Source organism: Agelaius tricolor, unplaced genomic scaffold (genome assembly GCF_023055355.1).
Source record: "Agelaius tricolor isolate 1412-34295 unplaced genomic scaffold, bAgeTri1.0.p SCAF_3, whole genome shotgun sequence".
In the NCBI taxonomy this organism is placed as follows: Eukaryota; Metazoa; Chordata; class Aves; order Passeriformes; family Icteridae; genus Agelaius; species Agelaius tricolor.
Genome location: NW_027269263.1, coordinates 43,689,881 through 43,715,024, shown reverse-complemented (window position 1 = coordinate 43,715,024; position 25,144 = coordinate 43,689,881). Strand labels below are relative to the sequence as shown.

The following is a 25,144-nucleotide window of genomic DNA, read 5'->3' as shown; positions in this document are numbered from 1 at the left end:
GTTGTGTTTTTTCCAATTAAAGCTGCCTTGAATTGAGAAAATTTTATTTTCCCAGAAGGAAATAATTACCCTTTTTCTTGAGGGTTTTGTTTTGTTTTATTTTTTGATGGGTGAGGTTGGGGTTTTTTTGTTTATTTGTTTGTTTCTGGGGTTTTTAGGAGTTTTTTTTAGATTATTATTACTATTTTTTAATTTCTTTTTTTGGAGGAAGTTGTTGCTTAAGATCTAAACCTGCATTACTTGTACCTGAAGACTTAAATGCACAGTATCAGTGCCAATTAACTTTTGATATGCTAGGTCTTGTTTGGTGATGGATGAAGTATTCTGTAGTTAGTTTTGAGATTGTCAAGGATGACTGCACTGTTTTTCCAAAGAGCACCAGTGGACTTATGGAAAATAGTAATTACAAATCTCTTCTTGTAGGTGCAGATAGTACTTTTATGACTCTATGTGATAACTATTGTGTAGGTTGATAAAACAGAATTATTCAAATCAGTTGGTTTTGATTTCAACCCATTCCAAACTGAAAAATACTGCCTTTAGCAGAACTGAGCTCTATTTCTTTTATATTACAGAAGGTTGTGTTTTCTTAAAATACCAGTTGACATGATTTGTTCTGTCAGAAGTTGAAGAAAAACTGCCTAATTATTTTTTTTGTTTATTTTATAAGCATACATTAAATGACAGTTCAATTTAACACTCTACAAATAAATTACTTTTTAAAATAATTTTTTTTAATGGGATGGAAGAAAGCTGAATTTTTTTTCCTTAATAGCAGACTATCTGGAGAGAAGAATTACGGTGTAGGTTTGGCTCGCCAAGAATGGCAGACCTGATCTTCTCATGCTGTTCTGAGAACCTCTGATAAGGACTTGTAAATGGATGCAGACCTAGGGGAGTTCTTACTAACTAATTTTGTATGATTCTTCTCTTTTAAAAATATTTTCGGTTGTTAAAAGCTACAGCTAACATTTGGTCTCTATTGCTGTTAGCCACAATTAATATTATCTTGTAATTAGGATCATTTAAAAATAACTTCTACATGCCTGACCTGTTCTGTGTGTGACAGTATTCAGCAACTGCTGATACATCTGTGGTTGAGTTCAGGATTATGACTTGGCTGTTCTGTGGGCAATATTAACGTGGGTGGAAATTACTTAGAAGGATTCATCTGTTCTAGGTAAGCAGTATTGGATTTTTGTTACTGTAAAGGCTGTGTTTGGAAGAACAAGTCTATCAGTCACTTGTTCAGTGACAGAATTCTTTGACCTTTTTTGTTTTTAAAGGAATAGTTAACCTTCAAGGTGAAGAGTAGGATATTTATTTGTTTTCTAGGTAATTCTGAATAAAATAGAACAAGCATTAATTACTTTTGAAATAGCATGGGTATAGTGCTTTGAGAGGTGTGTGAAACTCCCTATTGTGAGCTAGTTTTGCTAGTCACACTTTTCAGCAGGACAGTGGCATATCTGGCTCCTTGGTGGAGATCTTAGGTCCATGAAGATCTCTGAAGGTTCAGCACTCAAAAGAGGTTTTAAATTGCGTAAAAGGTAATTGGTAAACGTAGAGTAGAAGTGTTTAGTGCCTTCAACTTTATGTTATGGTATGGTCATGAGTATGAAAAGTTTAATCCACAAAATCAAATCTTAACTTTAGGATGTGGTCAAAGATCCGAGATTCTTTTCTTTTTATTCTATGAGATTTGCCTGCCACAAACTGCTGTTTAATTTACAGTTACAGATTGCTTAATAGAAGACTTTATGTATCTTATTTTTCTAGTAACTACTAGTTTTGTCATAAAACGTTCCTGCATATTTTACTGCCCATTTGGTTACATAAGCAAAAAATTATTGATTCATAAATAAATGAGTATAGTGTTAATGCCATGTTTACACCTGGATTATAATGTATTGCTTGAAAAATTAGTGCACAGTGGATTATAATATACTGATAAAAAAAAAATTAATGCACACTTCTCTGTGTTCTGGATATCATTTTGAAATTGAATGCTTCAAGACTGGTTGTAGTCACTATCTCAAAATCTCATAATAGGTATCAAAAATCTCATAATCTCATATAGATAGGAAGGACAGTTTGCATCTTCAGCTCAGTATTGGAGCATGATTGGAGCATGGATTTCAAGTTCCTATATCTGGTGTGCCTGTTTGTGTCTTCTCAAAGCTCACTATGTTAAAGTATGGGGGAGGAAACACCACAGCAAAACAATGCACTGCCATGCTACTTGCTCAAACGAAATTAGATGCCAGACCCTTTGAAAAGCCCTGCACAACAGTGCCAGTGCCTTAAGATGACCCATTATTTGCAGTTGTTTGTAGCTTGTATCCATGAAGAAGCAGAGGAATGGGCATCATATCAAAATCAGTATTGACAGTGGGTAAACAGCAGATTCTTAGACAAGAATAAGTGAAAAATGCCGCTGGAGTATCACTGTGCTTGCTTACCATTCTCTTTTTGTGATTTTGTGGTCTAGGAGCTCCTGAGTTAGAAATCTCGTCTTTGAATATGGAGTTTGTCATGGATTTTCTTCCTGTAGTTTGCCCAGCCGCATGAACTTCATGAACTTTAGGCTTTGTTATACATTTTATGAGGAAATAACTTTTTTTTTTTTTCTTTTAAGCAGCTCTTTCAGTCTCATATTCTTGGAACAGCCAGAAGTTGTTCCATATTAACCTTCCCTCTGTCAGTTTTGATCTTGTGGAAGTTTGTCCTCTCCTTGTTTTATCTGCCTTCTTCTATTTCAGTGCTCCTCATACAAAAGCAGGACTGCATCTGTCCCATGTAGACAATTTCTGTATCTCTGTATTAGTAAATGAAAATAAACCAGAAGTGCTCACAGAATTGATTTAATAGAAGATGTGTGACAGAATTACTTTGTGATGAATTTTTCACTTTTGTTCTGCATCTCTCTCCTCATGGTCTGTATAATTCAATTTTATTTTCTTGTCAGCTCAGAGCCAAGAAGCTGTTACTCTTATAGGCAGCTCTGTTGTAACCCAAAGTTCCCGTCCCAGTGTGCTGGTCGTCAGCTCTGGGTCTGTTGCTGTATGTCTCAATTTAAGACCCCTTACTTGTGGATGCTTTTAACCCTCAGCTGACTTCCAGGAGCTGGTGCAAATCTGATTTGTTCAGAAGGAAATCAGAGCAGCTGCTATGAGAGCAGAATTTGATCTTAGAAGGCATTTTCTGTTACTAAGGGTAGGCTAGTTAAGAACATCTGGTCGTTGCATATTTCTTCTTTCCCATCTCTCTTCTTTCTTAAGCTTTAAGGAAAAGGGATGTTTGAAAATAGAATAATTGCTTCAGGATAGACCAGATGAAGTATTCAAATAAAAGAACTGTAATAAACTTCAGATTTTTTATTTGTGCTATTTTCCTTCAGTATGTGTTCGTTGATTTACTTTTTACCTTTCCAATCGGCCACGTACTCAAACAAGTCTCTAGCAACTGCGAGTCATTGAAGCATTTCACAGCTGTCTGGAGCATGCAGTAGGACTCAGAGTATTGTGTTGGAGAAACTACAACACTTTGTCTAAGCTGCACCAGAATTAATTTGCTTTTGAGAATCACTGCAGTCTTTTTTAGTGCTTCGATTGCTAGGACTCGTGTTTGTTTTGCCCCCTGTGCTGGTAGGTCACTGCTGCCATATTCTGCTCTCTTTTGTCAGTAGGGTATGTCCTGTTCTGCGTGTTTGTTTCTACAGAAGGCTCTCCTGAAAGCTCTGGAAAATAGCCCCACAGGTTTTAGCAGAACCCCTTGTGAGGATTTGCCTGCAACTTGGGTGTTTCTCTGCTCTGGTGGTCAGCTGGTGACCTTGCTAGTACCATTTCTAATAAAGCATACCTCTCTGAACTTGGATCATTTGGAAAATAGTGAGGGGTGTCATTCAGTATTGTACCTTTTTTTTTTCTTGTCCAGTGTAATAACTTTCTCATATATGCTTGTTGAATAGCAAGTAGAATGAATAATTTCTTGCACAGCTTCCCCATTTTGGTAACATTAAAGTTCAGCCACTCCCTTCCATCTCAAATGCCATCTCAGACTAGGGAGTATAAACACCTAATTTTAAACATGACTCACTTTGATGATTGTACAAGTGTACTAGATGCTTATTTCTGAAAATTGCTGTGACATCCCTAAACCAAACTTAAGTAGGGAGTAACCTGGATGGTTGATTTAAATCTTTTAAGTATACATCTATACTTGTCCGTCAGGGCCAGTCTTTCTGTAAGCAGAGGACAAATGAGGTGAGGATTGTTGCTGCTTTGCACAAGAGGGAAAAAATAAAAAGGTTGTCACTGGAAAAAATCCTTGATTTACTGCTAATTGAAACAAAATACATCAAAGGAATTGCCATAAGTGTGTTAGAAACAGCAATCTCTTACTGGTGTGAGGACAGGTCATACTGTAAGCTACTTTCAGGCTTTAACAGACATTTATTATTAGGTTATGGCTGATATACTTTCAAAGTATTTCCTTCGCATATAAAGATGCTACAAGATGGAACCATGTTGTGAAAAGTGTGTTGTTTGTCCAAGTTAAAGCTTAAAATATAGCTGTGTTCTTGAAAAGTTATTTTTAGCTGTTTTAGCTTGTAAGTTCAAAATTAGTACATATTTTTTTATTCTGCAGATTGGCATATATTCTACATATGTACACACATTTGTGGTTAAGAAACACAAAAGAAATTAGTGAATATCATACCAGGAAAGCATCTTTCTTAGGGCAGAAATATCCTTTCAGTAAGGTACACCAAGGGTTTGCATGCTGCATAGGAAATGGGGCTAGCCATGACTAGCATTTATCTTGGTTTTGTTTAGCAGTACATTATGTAAAGCAGGCTAGGAGAAGTGGATGTTTTAATAGCAAAGAAGGAAAAACATAATGTTTAATTACTCTGAAGAGCCAGAACTTAACCTGCAAGACTTCTTTTCAGTGAGGTGAGGAGCATGGAAATAAATCTGTCCCTAGAGATCAGCGGAGGAGTTTGTCTGAGATTTCCTGATCATAGTTGGTTTGATTCTTCAGTACTAGATGCTAATTTACTGGGCCTGGCTAGATTAGACAGCAATCAATGAAAGTATGAATTTCTTTTTCAGTATACCCAAAGAAATCTATACTGTGGGTTTAACTTTCATGGCTTTTTCACGTAATGTCACCTACAGTACTTGCCATGGATGTGAATGCTAACAGAAACCTTTAAATCTTTCATTTCTAAAATGTTTGTCGTGTTAAATGCTCATGCACAGAAACCTGAAAGCAAAACTTCCCAGGGACTTTAATTTCACAGAACAAATGGAACAAAATCCATGTACTGATATTTCTAGTTTCTCAAGTACCCAACAGCCCCTTCCTGCCCCCAAAACTTGGAGTTTTGTGTTTATGACTACGGAAAGGAGAATTTGTTTTTGTTATGTGCAGGTAAAGTAAGCTCTTGGTGCATTATGTAACTTTTAAACTGGACGGGGATTTTGCCATGGAGATAATGAGAGACTTTGTATCTGATGTGCAATTTTTTTGTTTTGTTTTGTTTAGTGGGAGACTTTGATAAGATCTGGCGTGAGCACTGTGAGGATGAGGAAACTCTGTGTGAATATGCTGTGGCAATGAAAAACCTTGCAGATAATCACTGGGCAAAAACTTGTGAAGGGGAAGGCCGAATTGAATGGTGTTGCAGGTAAATAATGTATTTGAAACACACAATTGCACGCTTTTACTTGCAATTATTTATAATGCAAAGCTTAATTGTTTTTTACTTTTTGCCAATATTTAACATTTGTCCTATAGCATATTAATAATTTATTGCTTTCTTAAAGAAATACCTTCTTAGCATTCCAGCTTACTAAGGAAATAGCTTATGAAGTGTTTTTTTATTAGGTGATCCTTTTTTTGAAGTATTTTCAATAAACTATTTTTTCTCAAATACTGAAGCTGTTTGCAGATAAACCTGTGAAGTATTTTTCCATGCTTCTGAACCTAAGCTGAATAAATGCAAGGAGTGTAACTGAAGTTTAATTTTCAGGGGTTTGGTTTGATTTGTACATATAATAGTGTTTGATGTCTACATGCAGATCTCTGGTGCTTAATTTTCAGTTCTTAATCTCCTGTGACAGATTTTACCCCTGTGAAACTTGTTTCAAATGTGTTTGAAACTCTAAAATTCCTACTAGTCATAAACGTCTAGTTTTTGTTGGGCTATCTGAATTGTCAAGTCATGAAATGAGGCACTAAACTATTTCAGTCCCTGAGGAAAATAAATAGTAAAAAGAGGAGAGATGTTGGTCATTCAGAATTCCTGCATACAGTTGGCCTCCAAGACATACCACAGTATCTGTACAGCAGAATAAAACAAAATGCTGCTGAGATTTAAATGGGAAGAGAATGTATCAATGGTCTTGCCATTGGGAAGGGAATGACTTCAGAAAACCAGAAAGAAATCTTGTGTGCCAGTCTGTAGGTCCTGCAGGTGAGTGTTGCAAAGTGCTGAGCAAAGAGCAGTAGATGTGGTATTGCTAAATTTAAATTCTCTTGAGCCCATAAAACAAAAAAGAGAAGAGGGAATTGACTGTGAAACAGTTGATCTTGGTGGCAGCTTGAGCTCTTCTGTGGTTCTGGAAATGGAGCAAGTAATAAGCTGAGGTTTTTTACCTGGCATAGACTATTAAATATTTGAAAACCATTCCTTTATTTATCAATGTTTTATTCTTTAGCTTAGAAAAAAAAGTCATAGCTAAGTGTTTCTTTCTAGACAGCTTTCTGGACATGCTTTGTGTATCTGTATCCTAATTACGTGAGAGGTGTCTCAGTTACAAAGAACTAAACCCAAAAATGGACTGAGCGTTTCAATGGCTTTGTCAGGGATAAATCAAATAGATTTTATTGAGGTTGTAGTAGACTCTCATTTATGCTATTGACTTTGTTTGGTGGGGGTTTGATATTTTGTTGGTTTTGGGTCTTGTTTGGCTTTTTTTGTTTTTGTTCTTTTATTTGTGAGCTTGTATTGTTTTTTTGTAATTGGCACGGCATTGACTTTCGCTCCTTTGTGATCCCCTGCTGCCTATTTCTGTGTTCCAGGCTTCCTGAGTTGCTAGTTGTTCACTTGTATTTGTGCTGTTCTTTACTTCTGTGGAAATGCTGGTACTTAGATTTCTCTTTACTACATTACACTCCTTTGAATCATATTGAATTCTAATAGTGCAATTTCTTGCAGCATCTTCCTCCCACCCTGCCCTGATTTGGCATCACTCTCAGATCATTTATGAGGAAATGAAATTGACTGTTCCACAGTTCAGGTTATCTGTGAAAAAAATAGTTGTACTGGACCCAGGGCATATTCCATGGAACATTGCTTGGTATTTTCTTACAATTTGATTGTCAACTAATATTTGAAACATTTTAAATAGAGCTGTGTGTTACTTTTATTTCAGCTAAGCAGTAAGCCTATAGCTTGTGGCAAGTTTGTCTGTTATCCTGTAGGATAATGTTTCTTGTGGACAGTGATGACTTATATATGAAGGTTTTGGGGCTCCCACTTGGTTTCTGTTATAGATCACTTACAAAGTAAACATTGAAGTAAATGTCCAGTTTGGGCTTTGCAGCCTGAGCTCATATTAGGAAGAGAATCCACCCACTAAGAGATGCTAAAATGCTTTGTCTTGGTATAAAGCTTCAGATAAAGCACATAGCTTTTTAGTTTGCAAAGTCAAGGGATTGGTAGAAAAGGAGAGAATATTTTTAACTTCTCAGATTATACGGAGGCCTGGATTGCTAAATACCAGAACATATCAGATTGACTTTGTGTTCTGCAATTTTTTGTTCCTTCTCACGGGGCCAAGATGTGTGCCACACAGGTGGCCCGCAGGTCCCATTGCTGTTACTCCGCCTTGTGCCCGGGTACAGAATTGCACGCAAGAGAACTTGGCATGAGACTTAGGTGAAAGCTTTTGCTCAATGCTTATTACTATGTTACCACGACAGCAGGAAGGTAGCTGTTTCATATTAGATGAATTTTAATTTGTGAGTGGAGTGCTGAAAATAGATTGAAACCACCCGTGTATGTCTCCTGAAGAAAGAAGAGACTGCGTTTTGTTTTAACTTGAAGGACGATCTTTTCAGTGATCTGAAAGTGAGAAGTGTTTTTTCCACTAGTTAAAAGGAAAAAAAAGTACAAAAGACTTTGAGTTTTTGTTCTTTCCTTCATTTTCCTTGTATTCTCCTAGGAACTGATAAAATAAATCAGATAGCATAGAATAACCACTAGAGAAGCTATGCATCCTTCTCAGGATCAAGAATAACAATTTTGTTTTTCTTTCAAAAGCCTTTCTGTTGAAGACACTGTAAAAAATCTGATATTAACTCTTAAATCACATGACATAAAACTTACTGTTTTACTTCTTCATTAGTGTTGATTTAGATTTAAAGAGCATGTATCCCAACTCCAGAAACTGTAAAAAATGGAAAGCAGTAACTGATAGACTGTGCTGGTGGCCATATGCTGAGTTGTATAGAGCCAATTTTGTTTATTGTTTCAGGAACACATTACAGAACTGTTAGGTGGGGAGAGGGATTAAAACTTTATCTGCTTTCAGATCCACATTTGTGATCCCCTGAGTGGTGGTGTAAAAAGCCTGGGCAACACTCAGCTGTTTCTTCCTTCCTTCCTTCCTTCCTTCCTTCCTTTATATACGTTTAGAAAATTGAAAGCGAGTAGCAAGTGATATTTGCAAATTAACACTTCTGTTTCTCTTTCATTTATACTACAACACAAAACTTAAACAAAACATATTAGGGTAGTGTTTACCGTGAATAATTGTTGTAACTCTTTGATTTTTGCTGGCATAGATAGGCAGGTGAACCTTTGTACACACAATGAATGCCAGCCTGTTCTGGTTCTAGTTAGAACAGAATAAGCCAGACCAGCAGGTTTGCTTCTTTCTGTTGCTTTTGCCTCAGTGTTAAGACTTGTGTTGACTTGACTGTTTTTTTTAAAGAGCATAAAATAAAATCTTCTAATTATCATGACAAAACACTATCTAGACCTGCACTTTTTTTAAAAGTCTTTTGACTGTTTAATGAGTAAAGAAATACAGTTCTGATGAAATTAATGACAGGTGAGTACAGAACTGTTTGGAAACATTTGCCGAGAATAGATGTGAGAAGCTTATCTTAAAAATGTGATTTACTGTGAAGGATTCTGTCAGAGTGTGTGTCTCTCTATCCATAACTAATTAATATTTTTATTAGCAGTCTGCTGAAGTAAAGTGTATTTATTAAATTTGGAAATGAGACCAAAGAGAGAGGAACTGTCACTCTGAGAGCAGAATTAAAATTATTGCAGTTATAAACTATACTAGACATTATCTACTATATTAAATATAAGCTCTACAAATAAAGGCCAGGGAATAATTGATTGTGTCAGTCTTTCAAAAAACTGTTTTGATTCTGAAGCAGGCCATAAACTGAATATGAAGTGGTCATAGGATGCTTTTGCAGTAGAGGCAATTATCATACTTAAGTGTGTTAATGAGATTGTCCACCAGATATGTAAAGTACTACTCTGACTTCATTTAGCATTGCTCTTAGCCAAAATATCACCTTGGCCACTGCATTTCAAAAATAACAAACAGCAGCTCAACTCCAAGAAAGATAAAGAAATTATCAAAAGCCTTCTATTTTTTCCACAAAAGCCTTGGTGTTCTTTTCTAGAAACTGGAGCTGTCTAGTCAAAAGAAGAGAAGGCTAAGTAACCTGATTGTTAGAGGATCTTTGAGAATAACAGATCTCTGCTAGAACTGGAAAGCTGATCCTGTTTAATTGGAAGATTAAATGAACGAGTGTTTGCAAGTCCCTTCCACACTGTTTTGCAGGTTTTTTTGATGATTGCAATTAGATGAGCAATTCACTGCAAGGAGAATGGAACTGAGGAAGGTGGAAGAAACAGCAGGAGGGGAACCATTTTAAATGGGAAAGGACAATGTTCACATTTATATGACAGTCTTAACTTTTTGCTGTTAAACACATTGTTTGCTGATGATAGTAAATTGTGAGGAGCTGTTAACTCCCTTGAAGGCAGATAGGCTCTCCAGAGAAACCTCAACAAATTAGAGGGCTGGGCAATCACAAACTATATGAATTTTAACAAACACAGGTGCCAGATTCTGCACCTGGGATGGGGCAGAATGGGGCAGAATCCTTACATCCAACCCTGGATGTAAGGATGGACTGGGGAATGAAATACTGGAAAGCAGCACCGTAAAGGGACCTGGGGCTCCTGGTCGATGGCCGGTTGAATGTTTGATTAACAAAATCATATGTATTCATATTGGCTTTTTCTGACACTTCATGTGTCCAACCCAAATGGCAGACAGAGCAGGGGAGTCAACTGGAGCAGGTTATTTATCATTTGATATTTGGAATACAGAAAATAAGTTTCACTGAGGAAATACAAAGATTTGATTTTTTGATTTCTTTTTTAAAGCAGACATTAACTTCACACTTCACCCAGAAACCTAACCTGTCTCTCATCTAGGAAACTGAAACAGTTTATACCTGAAATATTTATTTTGCAGTTTGTGTGAACTGTAGCAAGTGTCAGCTCAGGTAGCGTTTACGTTGTACAATTCTTCACAAGCAGGTATGTTAATTGTAGAGCTAATATTGTGTCATCACAGGCTGAATGTTTGTCAGTTAAAAATGGAGCTGTGTCAGATTTTAGAATTATAAAATAGATTCCTTAATTTTTGCTTTGTAGATAATTGAGATGCTCTGTTTCTTACTTGAGACAGTTGTTAAATGCAGAGTGTTTTATAACTGCAGACTCAAAACCAGGGTGATCAGTGATGGGTTTAATGGCTGTGAAGTTCAACATCTGGCTGCATCAGCATGTTACCTTGGGGTAAACTACAGAGTGCATTATTTCTGCTAACTACCAGTGCAGTGAGTGGTAGTGCCTATGTGCTTGCTGTTACCCCACAGGAAGTGTGAAGGTCACTTCTACAGGAGGAGTACATAGGCAACTCCTCTGAGAGCTCAGGAGCCAAAAGGGCAACATGTAGTAATCATGCCAGAATGACTGTGACATCAGAAAAGTGTAAAGGGAAGATAACCCTCAGTGGCTATGAAGTGCAGTGTGATCTGAGCTTTTTTTGTTGGGATTGGGTGGATTTGGCTGGGGTTTCTTGGTACACTGTGGTACTGCACCAGTATGCAGAGCCTGGGATCTGAATGTGAAGAATTGTATCCATTCTTGGGCCTTCCTGTGGCATTGGCCAGTTGTCCACCAGGGAAAATGAAAAAGTAGGAGATGCTTCTCTTTGTTGTTAACTTGGTAGTGTCTTAAGTGCAAATGAGGACGGTCTGTTATAAAAAATACGGAATTATGAGAACTCAGTTGACATGGTTAGGGGTAGAAAGATGGAACACTCATCTGCATCAGTACCAAGAATGAGGAAGAAATGGCTTCTCAGTGACAAGATGAATTGGCACTTTACAAGTAGGTGGTTCTCCCGTGCTCATTAAGTGTTAAGCTGGGTAGCATACCAGCTTCTAGGGAATTAAAAGGTTGATAACATGAATAGTTGAGTAGAAAAAGAAAACATTCTTCCAAGCTTGAGAATTCTCTCGTGTCTTACATGTCAGTGCAACACTACTTAAACTGCTGTTGATTCTGGATGTTTTAAGATACATAATGAGAAAAAAAGACTTAGAATAAAAATAGAGACTACAGCATGCTAACAAAGTGGTGCAGTAGCTGATAAATGGAGAAAAAAGATTTTTCTTTTCAAGTTGCATTTCTTTGACTAATTGATACACAGAACTAAATAGTTCTAAATTGATAATATGCTTATAAATAAATAATACAATGTGTAAAATACACTTTAATTAGTATACCAGCAGTAATGCAAGTGTTTTTTTCTGGGGTTCTCATTTGTTTATTGATCTCCTTAAAATCTTTTTCCTGCTAAGTGACTGGCTTGTTATACTTAGTTTTAGAATTGTTGTCTTTCCATACGTGCAGTCTCTAATGGGTGGAGTTGCTATAATTTTGCAGTCTGTATGTCTGGTAGTATTGCAACCTAGACCGGAGCATCTGTCTTATGAGGAAAGGCAGAGGGATTTGGGCCAGTTCAATCTCAAGAAGAGACAACTGAGAGGGGACCTCATCAATGTCTATCAATATCTGAAGGGAGGGTGTCAGGAGGATGGATCCAGGCTCTGCTTGGTCATGCCAGCCAGTGGGACAAAAGGCAACAGGCAGAAACTGATACACAGAAGTTGTACCTGAAACGGAGGAAGAAGTTCTGTACTCTGCAGGTGACTGAGCGCTGGAACAGACTGCACAGAAAGGTAGAATCTTCCTCACTGAAAATATTCCAGAAGCCTCTGGATGCAGTCCTGTGCCATATGCTCTGGGATGACACGACTTGAGCAGGGAGCTTGGATCAGATGATCCTCTGAGGTCCCTTCTAACCTGACCCATTCTGTGATTAAACAGAATTTCTGACTCAAGGCACTTCTTTCCTACCCATCTTGGGGTAAAGTTATTTCTAAGTGTGCCTGTTTGTGTATGTTTCCATCTAAGAGACTCAGTGCCACTCCAATGACATTTTTTTTTGTTGTCCTTCACATCTTATGTGATGAAGAGACTGGGTATATTTGATGCCTAAAATATCACCAAACCTTAGATTACCTGTGTATTCCAAGTCTTTGTCACTATTTGTGATTTAAATGCACCATTTTACCAGTGTGTCCATCCTTAAATCTGTGATGTGAAATGTCATTAACTTGTTCCTGCTTTGTATAAGATATTATTAAACTACACTTGAAATTATTTTTTTGTGGAATGTTCCTTCAAATCTCTGCAGTCTTGTTAGAGGAAAATGGAGTGAATTTCAACAAAGCATCATAAAAATGAGTTGTTCAGAAAAGATTATTCAAACAAGTATTATTTCTGTTGAAATTTTCGTGCAAATACTTGGATAGCAGATTTAATTAATCTGAATTGTGCAGGGTGAATCCAGCTTTTTAATTTCACAGCAACACTTTTTTTCCAGTTATATTTTGTGGATGAAATTCAGTTATTCTCAAACACAGTGCTTGCTTCTCATACACTAATGCTGACTACTGATTGAAGAACACAAGTGCTGTTTAACTTCTTCTGTAACAATAATTTCTTTAAACTGGCTAATATTTCTGTTCAAGTATGATTAATTATTTTGTTCTAGTGCCTATAAGAAAAATGAGTAAATATGGGAAAAAACTGAAAGCTAAAATAAGTCTTTGACAGTAACACAGCTTCTGTCTGTTACTTAAAAAATGTCCAGTCAAACTCAATTAAAATGAAAATGTAAGTTTGTGCATAAATCTGGATTAGGTTTCTTTTCCCCTAGTTTATGTGCTAGCAAGAAACACATTTCAAAACCTTGTGTTGACAGGGAGCTAGTTCATAACTCTTTGCACTATAGTGGAGAACTGAGCTGAAGTTTACCTTCTGGTGATGTTCTGACAAGAATTCTGCTGTCTTACTCTAAATGTCTATCCAGATAAAAAAAAAAAATTAAATGTATACTCAGCTGTGAGTTATGGCATAATTTGGGGGGAAAAAAACCCCACCAACCCACCACTCATACTGTCGGATGTATCACATCTTTTTTTAATGTTGATTTACCAAATTTAAAATAAAACTCAGATTTGTTTAAAAGCTGACAGCACTTGATCTCTTAACCCTCTGGTATGTATCTTAGCTGTAGTAGTGACTAACAAGAGCATTCAGTTTTCCTGGGGAATTTTTCTTTTTGTCTTTTCAGTGTATGCCGAGAATATTTTCAGAATGGTGGAAAAAGAAAAGCACTTGAGAAAGATGAAAAAAGAGCACTTCTTGCTTCTAAAAGCACTCCAGCTTTAAATGTTCCTCAGACTCCCAAGATTGAAGATCCTTTGCCAAACTTTGGCTTGACAAATCATGAAGCTGTGACAGAAGAGTAAGTTTTACATGTTTTGACCTTTTTTCCCCTTTTTTGAGTGTTAAAACTTACCCTGATGTTTTTTTCCCCAGAACATGTTCGATCAGTCTGATGTATTTTTAATAGCTAAGAAAGGCAATTTTCACATGAATATATACATTTCAAGAGCTGTTTATGTTGTAGTATATTTTGGTGAATGCCATAAAAAATTGCTTGAGAATGACAACTTAGTCATCTTCATTTTAGTGCTAAAGCAATTTCACTTTAGTATGTCATTGGTGTGCAATGCAATTTATATTAAACCTTGAGGTGAAATAAGGGAGATGTTAATTAAGTTAGAATCTAATGGCTGTTCAGCACTGTTGAAAAGTAAATTGCTTATGTAAGTACTAAGTGCCAAATGTAAATATCAGAGTACTTAAAACTTTCTCTTCATAAATAATTGCAGAGAAACTCTTGATTCCAATTACACACTTCAAAAGCAATTTGGAATTACAACCCTTAACTTTTAATGTGCTAGCTTTCTGATGACTGGCTCTGCAGAACTTGTAGTATCCTTGAGGTATTTTCCAAACAACAGTTTTAATTTTGTTTGTGACCTTCACTCAAGCAAGAATTTTATTTTTGGAATCCAAGACTAACTTTATTATTTCTGAAGTCCCACCCTCCATTTTTTTTCCTAAATAGTGTGTCATGTTTGTGACTATTCATGTGTGATGGAAAAAAAATCATATTTTGCAAGTACAGTGAAATAATGAATGCATAATCATAGAATCTATAAAAGTTATACTTATGAATTGTTTTGTATTCTTTATAGATTAGTTCTTAGAACTTCTTGCAGTAGTGTTTTTTCTATTGTGTAAAGAGGTTTTTTCCTTTATTGTATCATGTCTGCTGTGATCAGCACTTACTTGCAGCTAGGTGTAGGATAAGTTAGGGAAGAATGACATGTTACTAATGTTATTAGTGGGTGTGTCTGTCCTTAGGAGCTGGTGTCTTCTGTGTCTCTCATGTTTGTTTAAATCAATAGGTTTGATGATCATATTTACTTTAAAGCTTTCTACCAGTGGGAGGCATTGTCAGGATAAAGCATTGGTTCTCTCTTTGCATCTCTTTGATCTCTGTCTTCATACTTGCTGCAGTTAATAGTGGCTGTTGCAGAGCTAACTTCACTTGCTTTCTTTCTACCAGTTGTTTGTAGCCTTCCCTTTTGTTCTAATGTGTACAGAAAGGAGTTAATAGAGAAGTTTTATAAATTATTTTAAAGTATTTGTTAGTATAGTGAGTGCTGATGATTTTTATTTTCATTTTCAGAAGTTTAAAAATATACACACCTCGTAAGACATACCTGGAAAAGGCAAATTTTATAATATCTACCCTAGTAAGCTACAAATGATAGTGAGTTCTTAGTAGACCTTGAACAACAAGGCATAACTGGTCTAAGTTACTGCCCAAAGAAATCAAAATTCCTTTTTTTTTCCTTGATGCCTTACAGAAGAAATTACAGAGTTTATCCGAAAGAAAATGGATTGTGTATTACACAAAACAGAGATCTCTCCTGAAATGCTTTATCATGTAGCTTCACTGCTTTAGTAGTGAAGTCTGAAAGTTGGTACAGGGAATATGGGGAACCTACGCACAGTGTTTAAAGACTGTCACTCCATTCTGGTCATGTAACACTACAAGAGTGTGGGTTTGTCTATCGGTATGACTAAGCCTGTGACTCTTTGTTTTACTCTGGTAGGTGTGAAGACAATAATTCTGTTCATCCCACATATAATCCTCTCTCAAGTAATTTATAAATATATATAAATAAGGTAGTTTTTGTAAATAGAAGACAGAATACATCATGGTGATCTTTTCTCTGTACCATAGGTGAAGTGACTGTCCTGGAAATTAGAGGCTTCTGGGATTTGTTGCTTATTTTAATCTGTACAAGTATTTCATTGAACACTTTAAAGGGAACATGTTTAGATCTCTAGAGGCTCTCTCTTTTTCATGTGAAGTCCTCTCTGTACCGTAGTATCCAGTTTCCTCTTGTTATGCTTTCTGTGGTCCCATGTGTCCATTGATTTGGTGTTACCATATTAGACTCTCGTATAGAATGTAAGCATACATTTTTGTGTTTGAGTGAGGAGGGATCTGCCATAAGTGTCTCAATTTGCTAGACAAAGAGATACACTGGTCTGAGAAACCACAAACTACCCTTATGTGGGAAAAGATCTCTGATTTGACTTCCAACCATGTTCGTGATTTGTGGCTACTAGGATCTGCCTACACAGTATCCAAATTCCTGTTCCAAGTCTGGAAAAATTGTTGCTTTCATCTTCAGTCTGAAAACTCACTCAGTACTGATTGACTTAGGAGGCAGCTTGGTATTGCAAAGGTTAAAGGTAGTTGTTGCACTCTTTGCCTTGGTCACGGTGGTATTTTGAGAGAAGTGTGCCCTGGATATCTTCTGTTCTGTGTAAAAGCAAAATGTTTACATTTGCTATTATTTTGCCAAATGCAACAAGACATTTTATCTTGCTTTTCCAACATCCTCTCTCTGGTAGGCTACTGGGAGTCTAGAAGGAGCCCAGAGAGCCCAGATCTCTTACTGCTGCTTAGAGGCTTTTCTTTCCTTTCTGCTTTGTTGTTGCTATGAGTATAGCCATGGCTTGGTTTTACTGCATTGGCCCTTCACCTCTGTTTCTGAAAGTTTTTTGCAGTTATCTGACTGTCCAGGGCTGAACCTTTCCCAGAAAAGTGACAAGTTACATTTTGGAGATGCCAGTTGGTTTTGGCTACAGAAACTTGAAGCAAAAAACATTTTATTTTTGGAATGTTATTCGCATTCTCATCTTTGTGAAGTCCCTGTGAAAGCTGTGACTTTGTTTGCCTCTGTTAATGGATTTTGGATATTCCAAGATGCTACAAATCATCATGGAATTTTTTTAGATTGTGGCCCTGTAAATGATGCAGTTTATCATCCTGTAGTTGTTCTCTGTTTCCCTTTTCAACTCATGAAACTTTAATTCTGGTGTCTAGTGTTCAAAATCAGTAAATACTACAAAAAGTTAAGTGAGAAACACAAAACATTATGAGAGTCTGTCTAGTAGACACACAATTTGCTATTTTATTTACTTGCTACAAGTGCAAAAGTGCATAGTTATTGCACCTTCTCTGAACAAAACTCTTCCACTTGAGGACCACCTGCTTTTATTGATGGATCTTGGTTCTTTAGGTAACTCAGCAATTGAAGCAAGGCATTCACTTCTATTAGTCACTACTGTGGTGTTCTCTGAGAATCTTTTGTATTAGTTACCTGAAATTATAACTCAGAATACAGCTTTAAAAGTTACATTTGATAAAACTTAATTCTTGCTACTTCTTAGGTTCCTTCACTCCTTGGGAAAGATCAGATTACTTGATGTTGGTAGCTGCTTTAATCCATTTCTGAAGTTTGAAGAATTTCTGACAGTTGGCATAGACATTGTTCCAGCTGTTGAGGTATGTAATGTTTGCTGTATTTAGTATAAACTTGATCCTCAAATTTGTGGAATGCCTCAAAATAACTGTAAAAGAGTATGTTTAATACTTACATGCCTTTTAAATATTTGCTTTAGTAGGAACTAAACACTACATCCTTTTCCATGAACAGGCTCTAAAGTCCTAGTTGTATTTTCTTTTAAAAATACAAATTTTTCCCAGAGCCATGCCTTTATAATGGCATTATTAATCTTTAAATTCTTGAAAATTTTAGTAGCCATCTTTTAACCATATTTCAGATGACTCCTTGCATCTTAAAAGGTAAAAATAAAGATTAAGTAGGCTTGTGCTTAGGCAAGAGCTTCTCAGAAGCTGCATTCACTGACAGAAGGAAATGATCAGTGACTGTATTTGGTGAGTTTTTCTGGGGAGATTTAGTATTCAGAAGTGCACTTTAAGGGAGCATTTATATTTATTGCTAGAAATATTTTTGAGCTTCCAAAATCCAGAAGACAAATTTATCAGCATATTTGGGGTAAATTACTTCATTTTCTCTAGGCAGTAAGGTTCTCAAATGCCTGAATTCTGCTATAATCATATCTTCTTTCTGTCTTTTGCTCTTGACCCAACTTCTGTCAGCACTAATTGCATTTATCAACCATGTAAAAGGATAAAGTGGAATAAATATGTTTTAAAAAGACACAGAAATACATTTCTGAGAAAAAAACAGAAAAGTGTTTGACTATGCACACCTTGACTACTTACAGTTAAAAATCAGGCTCTATTAAAATTTGTGGCTGAAGGTAACCCTCTTTAGAAGTGGAGAGGTGAAAAGAAATGTACAGGTGAAAAAATACAGTTAACTGGAAAGTAACATTCTCTTATTTGCTGCAGTGTGATTTACATGCTAAATGCCTGGTAGTTAGTTGTTGTTACCATGTTTAGTCCATTAACACCTCATTTGTATTTTTGCATACAGGCTGAGAGATATTGAAAGATATTCTTTAAAAATTTGAGCCTGATAAATTGCTTTCAAAAGCAATTCAATGTTAGTTATGTCTAAAATACAAACTTTGAGTAGATTTTGTCTTGCCTAATTTGAAACACAGGCATCATCATTACTTTCCATGACTTTGGAGGCTGTAGGACTGTGTAGGGCTGCTGGGCATGACACAGGAGGTAAAAAAGACACATGCCACTGAAATGGGAGCCTGTGGCATTTAAAATGGTAATACATGGCAAGTGAATTTCTAGCTATGATACATAGATCCTCAGTGTCTACATCTCAGGTTCTAAGTTCTAATTACAGTCAGTGAAGATCTATTAGAAATAGTCAAACCTAAATATCTGCTGTTCTTTGATGGTGAGGTGAATTGGGCCACTGTGTATTGACTAATTCTCCAGTGACTATAATGGCAGCCTAGGTACCTAACATTATATGAGTTGAACCTAAACATTAATTTTTGAGTATGCCTAGTTAATATTTTTCTGTCTACTAGTCTGTTGTTCTGCTCTCCTAAGAAAGCTATATGTCTTCTGATGAAAATCAATTTAAATGTGCAGTGACCAAAACATTTATTGGGAAAAGTCCTGAAAAAATAACTTCTGTGGATTTAATGGAGGAACATATGCAATTTCTGTGTACTAACCAGTTCTTTAGATTCTCTCCCAGCAGAAGGGAACAATAAGATTATTGATTTCTGGTCATCTGACATGGTTAGTACCATAGCTTCATGGTAGGAGCTCCCAGAGTGTTAATGTACAAGTGGTGACACACATGCTTACTCTGGGCCTGTCTCAGGCTCACCAACATCTTTGATTATCTTGGATGCTTTGGTTTGTTCAGGGCACCTTAAAGGCTGGCTAGCAAGTGTTCTTGGAGGGACAGGGAGTACAGTTTGAGCAGTCAAATGCATCTGCTAGAATAAGCTTAGTCCTACCTCCAGAACAGAATTAATGTGCCCTGATGTACTGAAGATGACTCTTCTTTGAGCTGCATCAGCACCATAACCTTCTGAACAAATTTATCTCTTAAGGCCAGAAGTTGCCTGGGCTGATTTAAGGTTTTTGGAATAACAACCAGAGGTTAATTATGGTAGTTAATGTCATCTCCTGACTTGAAAAAATTATTTTGAGAAGTTGTGGTAAAAGCTGAAAAGAAAATAAACTGGTAAAAATTTCTGATTTAGCAGATTTCTTAGGTAAGACCCTAAAGGACCTTTTAAAACAAATTGAAGCACAGAGGCTTCTTACAAAGCCAGTTTCTTAAATAATGTTGATCAGAGGGTTAAATAGTTCTTTCCTTAATAAAAAAGTATCATCCACCTTCATATAGAAATGCTTTGGATATAGACTAAGTAGCTGAGTAATACTTCAACTAATTTGGAGGAATAAGAAGCATATAATTGTGGAAATACAAGGAAAGGAACTGAAATGTTAGTTATGTAACTAAAGGATAAATGTCTTCAAAATTTTTTTGAATATGGAAATATATTTCCATTGATGGTTTTGGGTTTTGAGAGAGAGGGAGAATGCTTACCAAGAAAAGATTAATATTTTCTTTAGTTAAGCAGCATGCACTCACTTCCTGGTGTCCTGGGGTAAAGTACACTGAGGGAAACATGCATTATTAGATGGCAGGAGGATGGAAACTGAGACTGGGGTGTGCAGCAGATGCTGTCTTGGAGTAAATATAGTCTGAGACAAAAAAAAAAAAAAAAGTAAAAAAGAGGTGGAAGGGTACTGGAGTTAAAAATTAGAATATATATATCGATACTTGAGGGTCCCTTCCAACTCAGAATATTGTGTGAAATATCTGTGCAAATTATCCACATAAGTAGGTTTGTGTTCTTAAATGTCAGTAGATGCACTGATAACTGTTCTTTTAGTGTCTGTGAGGACTTAAACATTAGTTCAAGACTTGTATATCAAAAGTTCAGTAGCAGATTCCAGTTTAACAGCATTTTTGTCCTAAGTTGATTACAGATTCCACTTGAAACACACCTTAGTCCTGAAATTGTCTTTAACATTATTTCTGCATTACTAATTTGTGTTTCTCCTCTACTCAGAAATACTTGCAGCCTAAGTTGGTTTTTTTCAACCGTATATGTGTGACCATTAACTTTTTAACTCTTTAAGTAAAGTTAGTAAAGTTTACTCTTGAGTAAAGTTAGCGCGTCACTCTTAAGTTTTAAGGGAATAATTTATTTTTCTGTGGATTTTGGTTGTATTTGCTCTTTAAACTAACTTTGATATTTGGTTTTCTGTTTTTGTCACTCCACCAGAGCGTATACAAATGTGACTTCCTAAATCTTCAAATTCAGCAACCTCTTCAACTGGCACAAGATGCTATAGATGCCTTTCTTAAGCAACTGAAAAATCCCATTGATTCTCTACCTGGAGAACTGTTCCATGTTGTCGTTTTCTCTCTCCTTCTTTCTTACTTTCCATCACCCTATCAACGATGGATATGCTGCAAGAAGGCACATGAACTTCTGGTATTAAATGGCTTATTGCTTGTAATAACTCCTGATTCATCTCATCAGAATCGGCGGGCCATGATGATGAAAAGCTGGAAAATTGCCATAGAGTCCTTGGGTTTTAAACGCTTCAAGTATTCCAAGTTTTCTCACATGCACCTGATGGCATTTAGGAAAACTTCCCTTCAAACAACAAGTGACTTAGTTAGCAGGAACTACCCAGGGATGTTGTATATCCCACAGGATTTCAACAGCATAGAGGATGAGGAGTATTCCAGCACTGCCTGCTACGTTCGGTCAGACACAGAAGATGAACAGCTAGCTTATGGTTTTATGGAGCTGCCTGATGCTCCCTATGACTCAGACTCTGGAGAAAGCCAGTCTAGTTCTATTCCTTTCTATGAGCTAGAAGATCCTATATTGCTTCTGAGTTAATGTGGTCGTTGAAATGCCCTTTCAGTCAAACTTCTTGCTTAACTAATTTTGCTATACTAACGTGGGCTCAACACAGAAAAAATGGTTTGCATAAAGAAAATGCAAAGGTTTACAGAGTTTGCTATTTTTTTCTACTTTTGAATTTTAAAATTTATTCTTGTATGAAAGTGAAAAAATACAAGTTTTATGCAAATGACTCATGTCATAGCATAAATTGCTGTTACTTTCTTTAGATTTGTATCACTATTTTTTTTTTCCAGAAAGGTACCATTCTTTTCTTTAGTGCTGTGAAGTGTGAATTCTATTTAATTTGTTAAATGTTGTTTCAGTATTTTAACTCAATGTGGTTGAGCTTAAGGCACTGGAGTTGGTGGGCTTCTGAGAAGTATACGTAGGAAGAAATAATTTGCACTTTAATTAAATGTGCAGATAGGTTAAGACACTTGGTTGCAAATGTCCTTTCTTAATTATGGAACAAAACTTTTTTTCTTCCAAAATTTGTTTCACTCTGGTTAAGCCTGGGCTGGAGAAACAATAATGCTTGCACATTTGACTTTATGTTTATTGCAGCCCTTGTGACGTGACACCAAAACACTGGAATGTATTCATCCATAGTTCTACATACTGTGTAATTTCATTGCAGAAATAGCAATTTCTGAAGAGGTTTTTCCTCCAGAGGAGTATGGTACGTCTAGACAATTATGTTTCACTCCAAAGCTGGAATATGTTTTGCAGTTTTATGAGTATACAAGCACTAATGTATATCAGTATTTGCCCAACTATGGTGTTCTGTATTCTTTTCCCAACTGTGTTTTTGAGGGGACAGAGTGGGTTTTGTCATTTTTTAAAAGTAAATTATTTATGCATTTTAAAAAGAAAAAACTTTTTCATGAATTGTCCTTATTTGTAGACCTAAGTTAGCCAGTGACTACAAACTGATTTTGTAAGAAGGAATATAACTCTACAAGTTTTTCAAGGATCCACATATTTGCATAAAGCCGTGTTATTCAGACCACACACGTGAATTTAACACATGCTTTTTGTTTGCTTATTAGGACCCAACTGACTTCTGTTCAGTTAAATAAAAACTCCATAGCTGACTGAAAACTGGTCTGCACTGTAAAGAGATTAAACATCTATTTTTACATCTATTAAGTTTCTAACTTGTGTAATGAACCTGTGAGTTTTTGCAGGAAAAATAAATTCTGTTCAGTGGTTAAAAAAAGGATTCATTATTAGTTTAGCTTAGGTTTTCCTCCATTTAAAAATAATGGCCAGAATTTTCAGATTTGGATATTAGGCTCTTAAATCTATATGTAAGTGCCTAATAGTAAATTATTAGAACTAGGTGCCAGATCATGATTTATTTCAGACTTCTGAAAATTGGTAAAAAAATACTAATACAGTTTCACAGGCCATTGTCATCTTACAAGATGAAATATCTTACATTACACTGCCACCTTGTATTTATAATATGAAAGTTGCTAGATAAATTGAAGTTGTAGTGTGGGTTTTACAGTGCTTGCTACAAAAATGAAACTTACTCCTTCCATTGAAGTTTTGCACTGAATGTGTCACAGTTTGTCCTACCTGTTTTTCTTTTATAGTATTTCCTACATAGAGTAATCACATTGGTCCAGCTTACACTCAGATGTGATCTGGACTGTGGTGCTGTATTCTTTGACATAAGCTTTTTGTCTCTTCTTAACTTTAAAGCATTCCCAAATTCCTAATTCAAATTTATTATTCAATCTGAATGATAGGGTTATACAAACCAAACAATTATACTGTGATGTGTAAAAAGAAAAAAAGAATTAAGGTTAGAAATTTTGTTACAGAGAGTACTTCTCTAATGAAATACACAATGGCTTCAAAATTGGCTTTTAGTCAGTATTTTCATTAAAATGTTTGTCATTGAAAGCCTTTCTTCCCAATTAACCACTGGTTCCAGCAGTGCTCATGTTAAAATATTGCTGCTGTAAATTCAGCCCTTTATGGGAGGTTAATAAGTGCATTCTTCAAAGTATACATAATATTTTAACTGATACTCTATTTAGAAACAACAACCATCAAACATATGTTGGCATTGATTACTGTAAATTGGTTTGTGACTCATACACCAAGAAGTGCAATTCAGATCAAGATTTACCCCCCAAAATAGCTTAAATACTAAGGTTTAACATTTAATCCTTTTTGGGAGGTTGGTGACAACACTGTGGTTTAGGGACCTGAGATTCATAACAGCTTGGTTTTCTTGTTGATCATTCTGAATGCCCAAAGTGGGTTTATTGGTTATTTGGTTTTGTGGGTTTTGGTTTTTTTTCTTTTTTGGTTTGGTTTGTATTGTTTTTTTCACAAGGGACAGTAGATTGTGGTGAAGGAGGAAAGTGTGATTTATATAAATACCTACATTTCCCTTAATAATAAAGTGGTGATACCAGGAGTTGTTGTATATTTGGCTTTGGTGCAAGAATATTATTTCTAGGTTATGAAATATTTGAAAATTATGACTGTGCAAGGTGCTGGAGAAGAAAAGGAAGAAAACGTGTTGGCATCTCTGTTGTCTTTTATGTCACTACTTTTGTGAACAAAGCACATTTATTAAAAAAAAATTTGAAAAACCGAAAGCATTTTTTAAAATTCTTGGGGATTCAGCTGGTGTCTTTTTCTCTTGCTGTGCAATCTGTTTATGCTGAAATCCAGTGAAATCAATGCAAAGCTATTTTCTTTATTTTCAAGGAGATAGTTGTCTTGGGTTTAATTTATAACCCCTAAGGATGTTGAATTTGGTACTTCAGTTTCAGCTTCTACATCTCAGTGGTGGTCTTTGCTTTTCAGAAGGGTTTTTTAAGTTCCTCCAGTTGATTCTGTTACCATGCTGCTTTCCCTGCCCACTTAGATGTGACCATTTTCTAAGCACTTCCTCTCATCTATCTCTATATGTTAATTTCTTTTCTATCTCACTGAAATACTTTTACAGCTCCCATTTTATGTTGCCCCTTTAATATCATTATTGTACTTTTCTACATTGTGATTCTGAATACTGGAGGTGTTGGGAAAAGGATGGCAGTGGGAAAAGAAATCCAAAGAACCTGAAAATTCAGGGCTCCTGCTCAGATACAAGTTCTAGGAAGACTGGATTTCAGCAGAACTGAAGTGTGTCCCTAGCACTGCACAGCCTACCTGCTACATTCTGATCTCTTAAGAGGGAAGATGACTAAATAGCATTTCACACATGGGCTCAGTGTCGCTTCCTGCACATCCTTTCTGCCTCATTCTGTTTCAGGAAGACTGCCTGAGTGGCTTTACAAGTGTGATCATTCTAAGCCTTTTTAATCATATCTCCATGATTAGGGTCAGCAGCAGGTTTTCTGCTCATTTTTCCTTCTCTTTCTGTTTCCCTCAAGTGTTTTCAACCTGTAGAAGAGTAAGTTGTCTTTTTAGAAAGGGTTCATTTCACCAACTTGCCCAGAAACTTAGTTGGGTTATTTTGCCCTCCAAGTAAAACATTCAAGAAGAAGTTTCCATAGTTGCTTGAGGAGTATAACAAGATAATGGTTGGATCAATACAGTACCAATTAAGTGTTGTCCATAGTGCTGGTAAAGCATCTGAACCATGTGACCCTCACTAGGTAACTGAGATTTCAGATCTCAGACATACTTATTTATTAAAGGAAAACCTCTTAGCTTGTGGATTGTTTTTGTTTTGTTGGGCTTTTGTTTGTTTCTTTGGGGGGTTCATTGCTTTGTTTGTTGTTTTTAACCCGCGTAACTTTTAGG

General features: G+C 36.1%; 1 protein-coding gene across 1 annotated transcript in view; it reads left to right on the top strand.

The window, feature by feature from the left end:
• SAMTOR (S-adenosylmethionine sensor upstream of mTORC1) overlaps window positions 1–23,991 on the top strand; it is a 31,114-nt gene extending 7,123 nt beyond the window's left edge. The window contains exons 2-5 of the mRNA XM_071423666.1: window positions 5,554–5,695; window positions 13,824–13,997; window positions 17,357–17,471; window positions 20,735–23,991. Coding sequence (XP_071279767.1) covers window positions 5,554–5,695; window positions 13,824–13,997; window positions 17,357–17,471; window positions 20,735–21,364 — 1,061 coding nt within the window. The 3' untranslated portion in view covers window positions 21,365–23,991. The remainder of the gene's footprint in view (window positions 1–5,553; window positions 5,696–13,823; window positions 13,998–17,356; window positions 17,472–20,734) is intronic.
• Window positions 23,992–25,144: the final 1,153 nt, after the last annotated feature.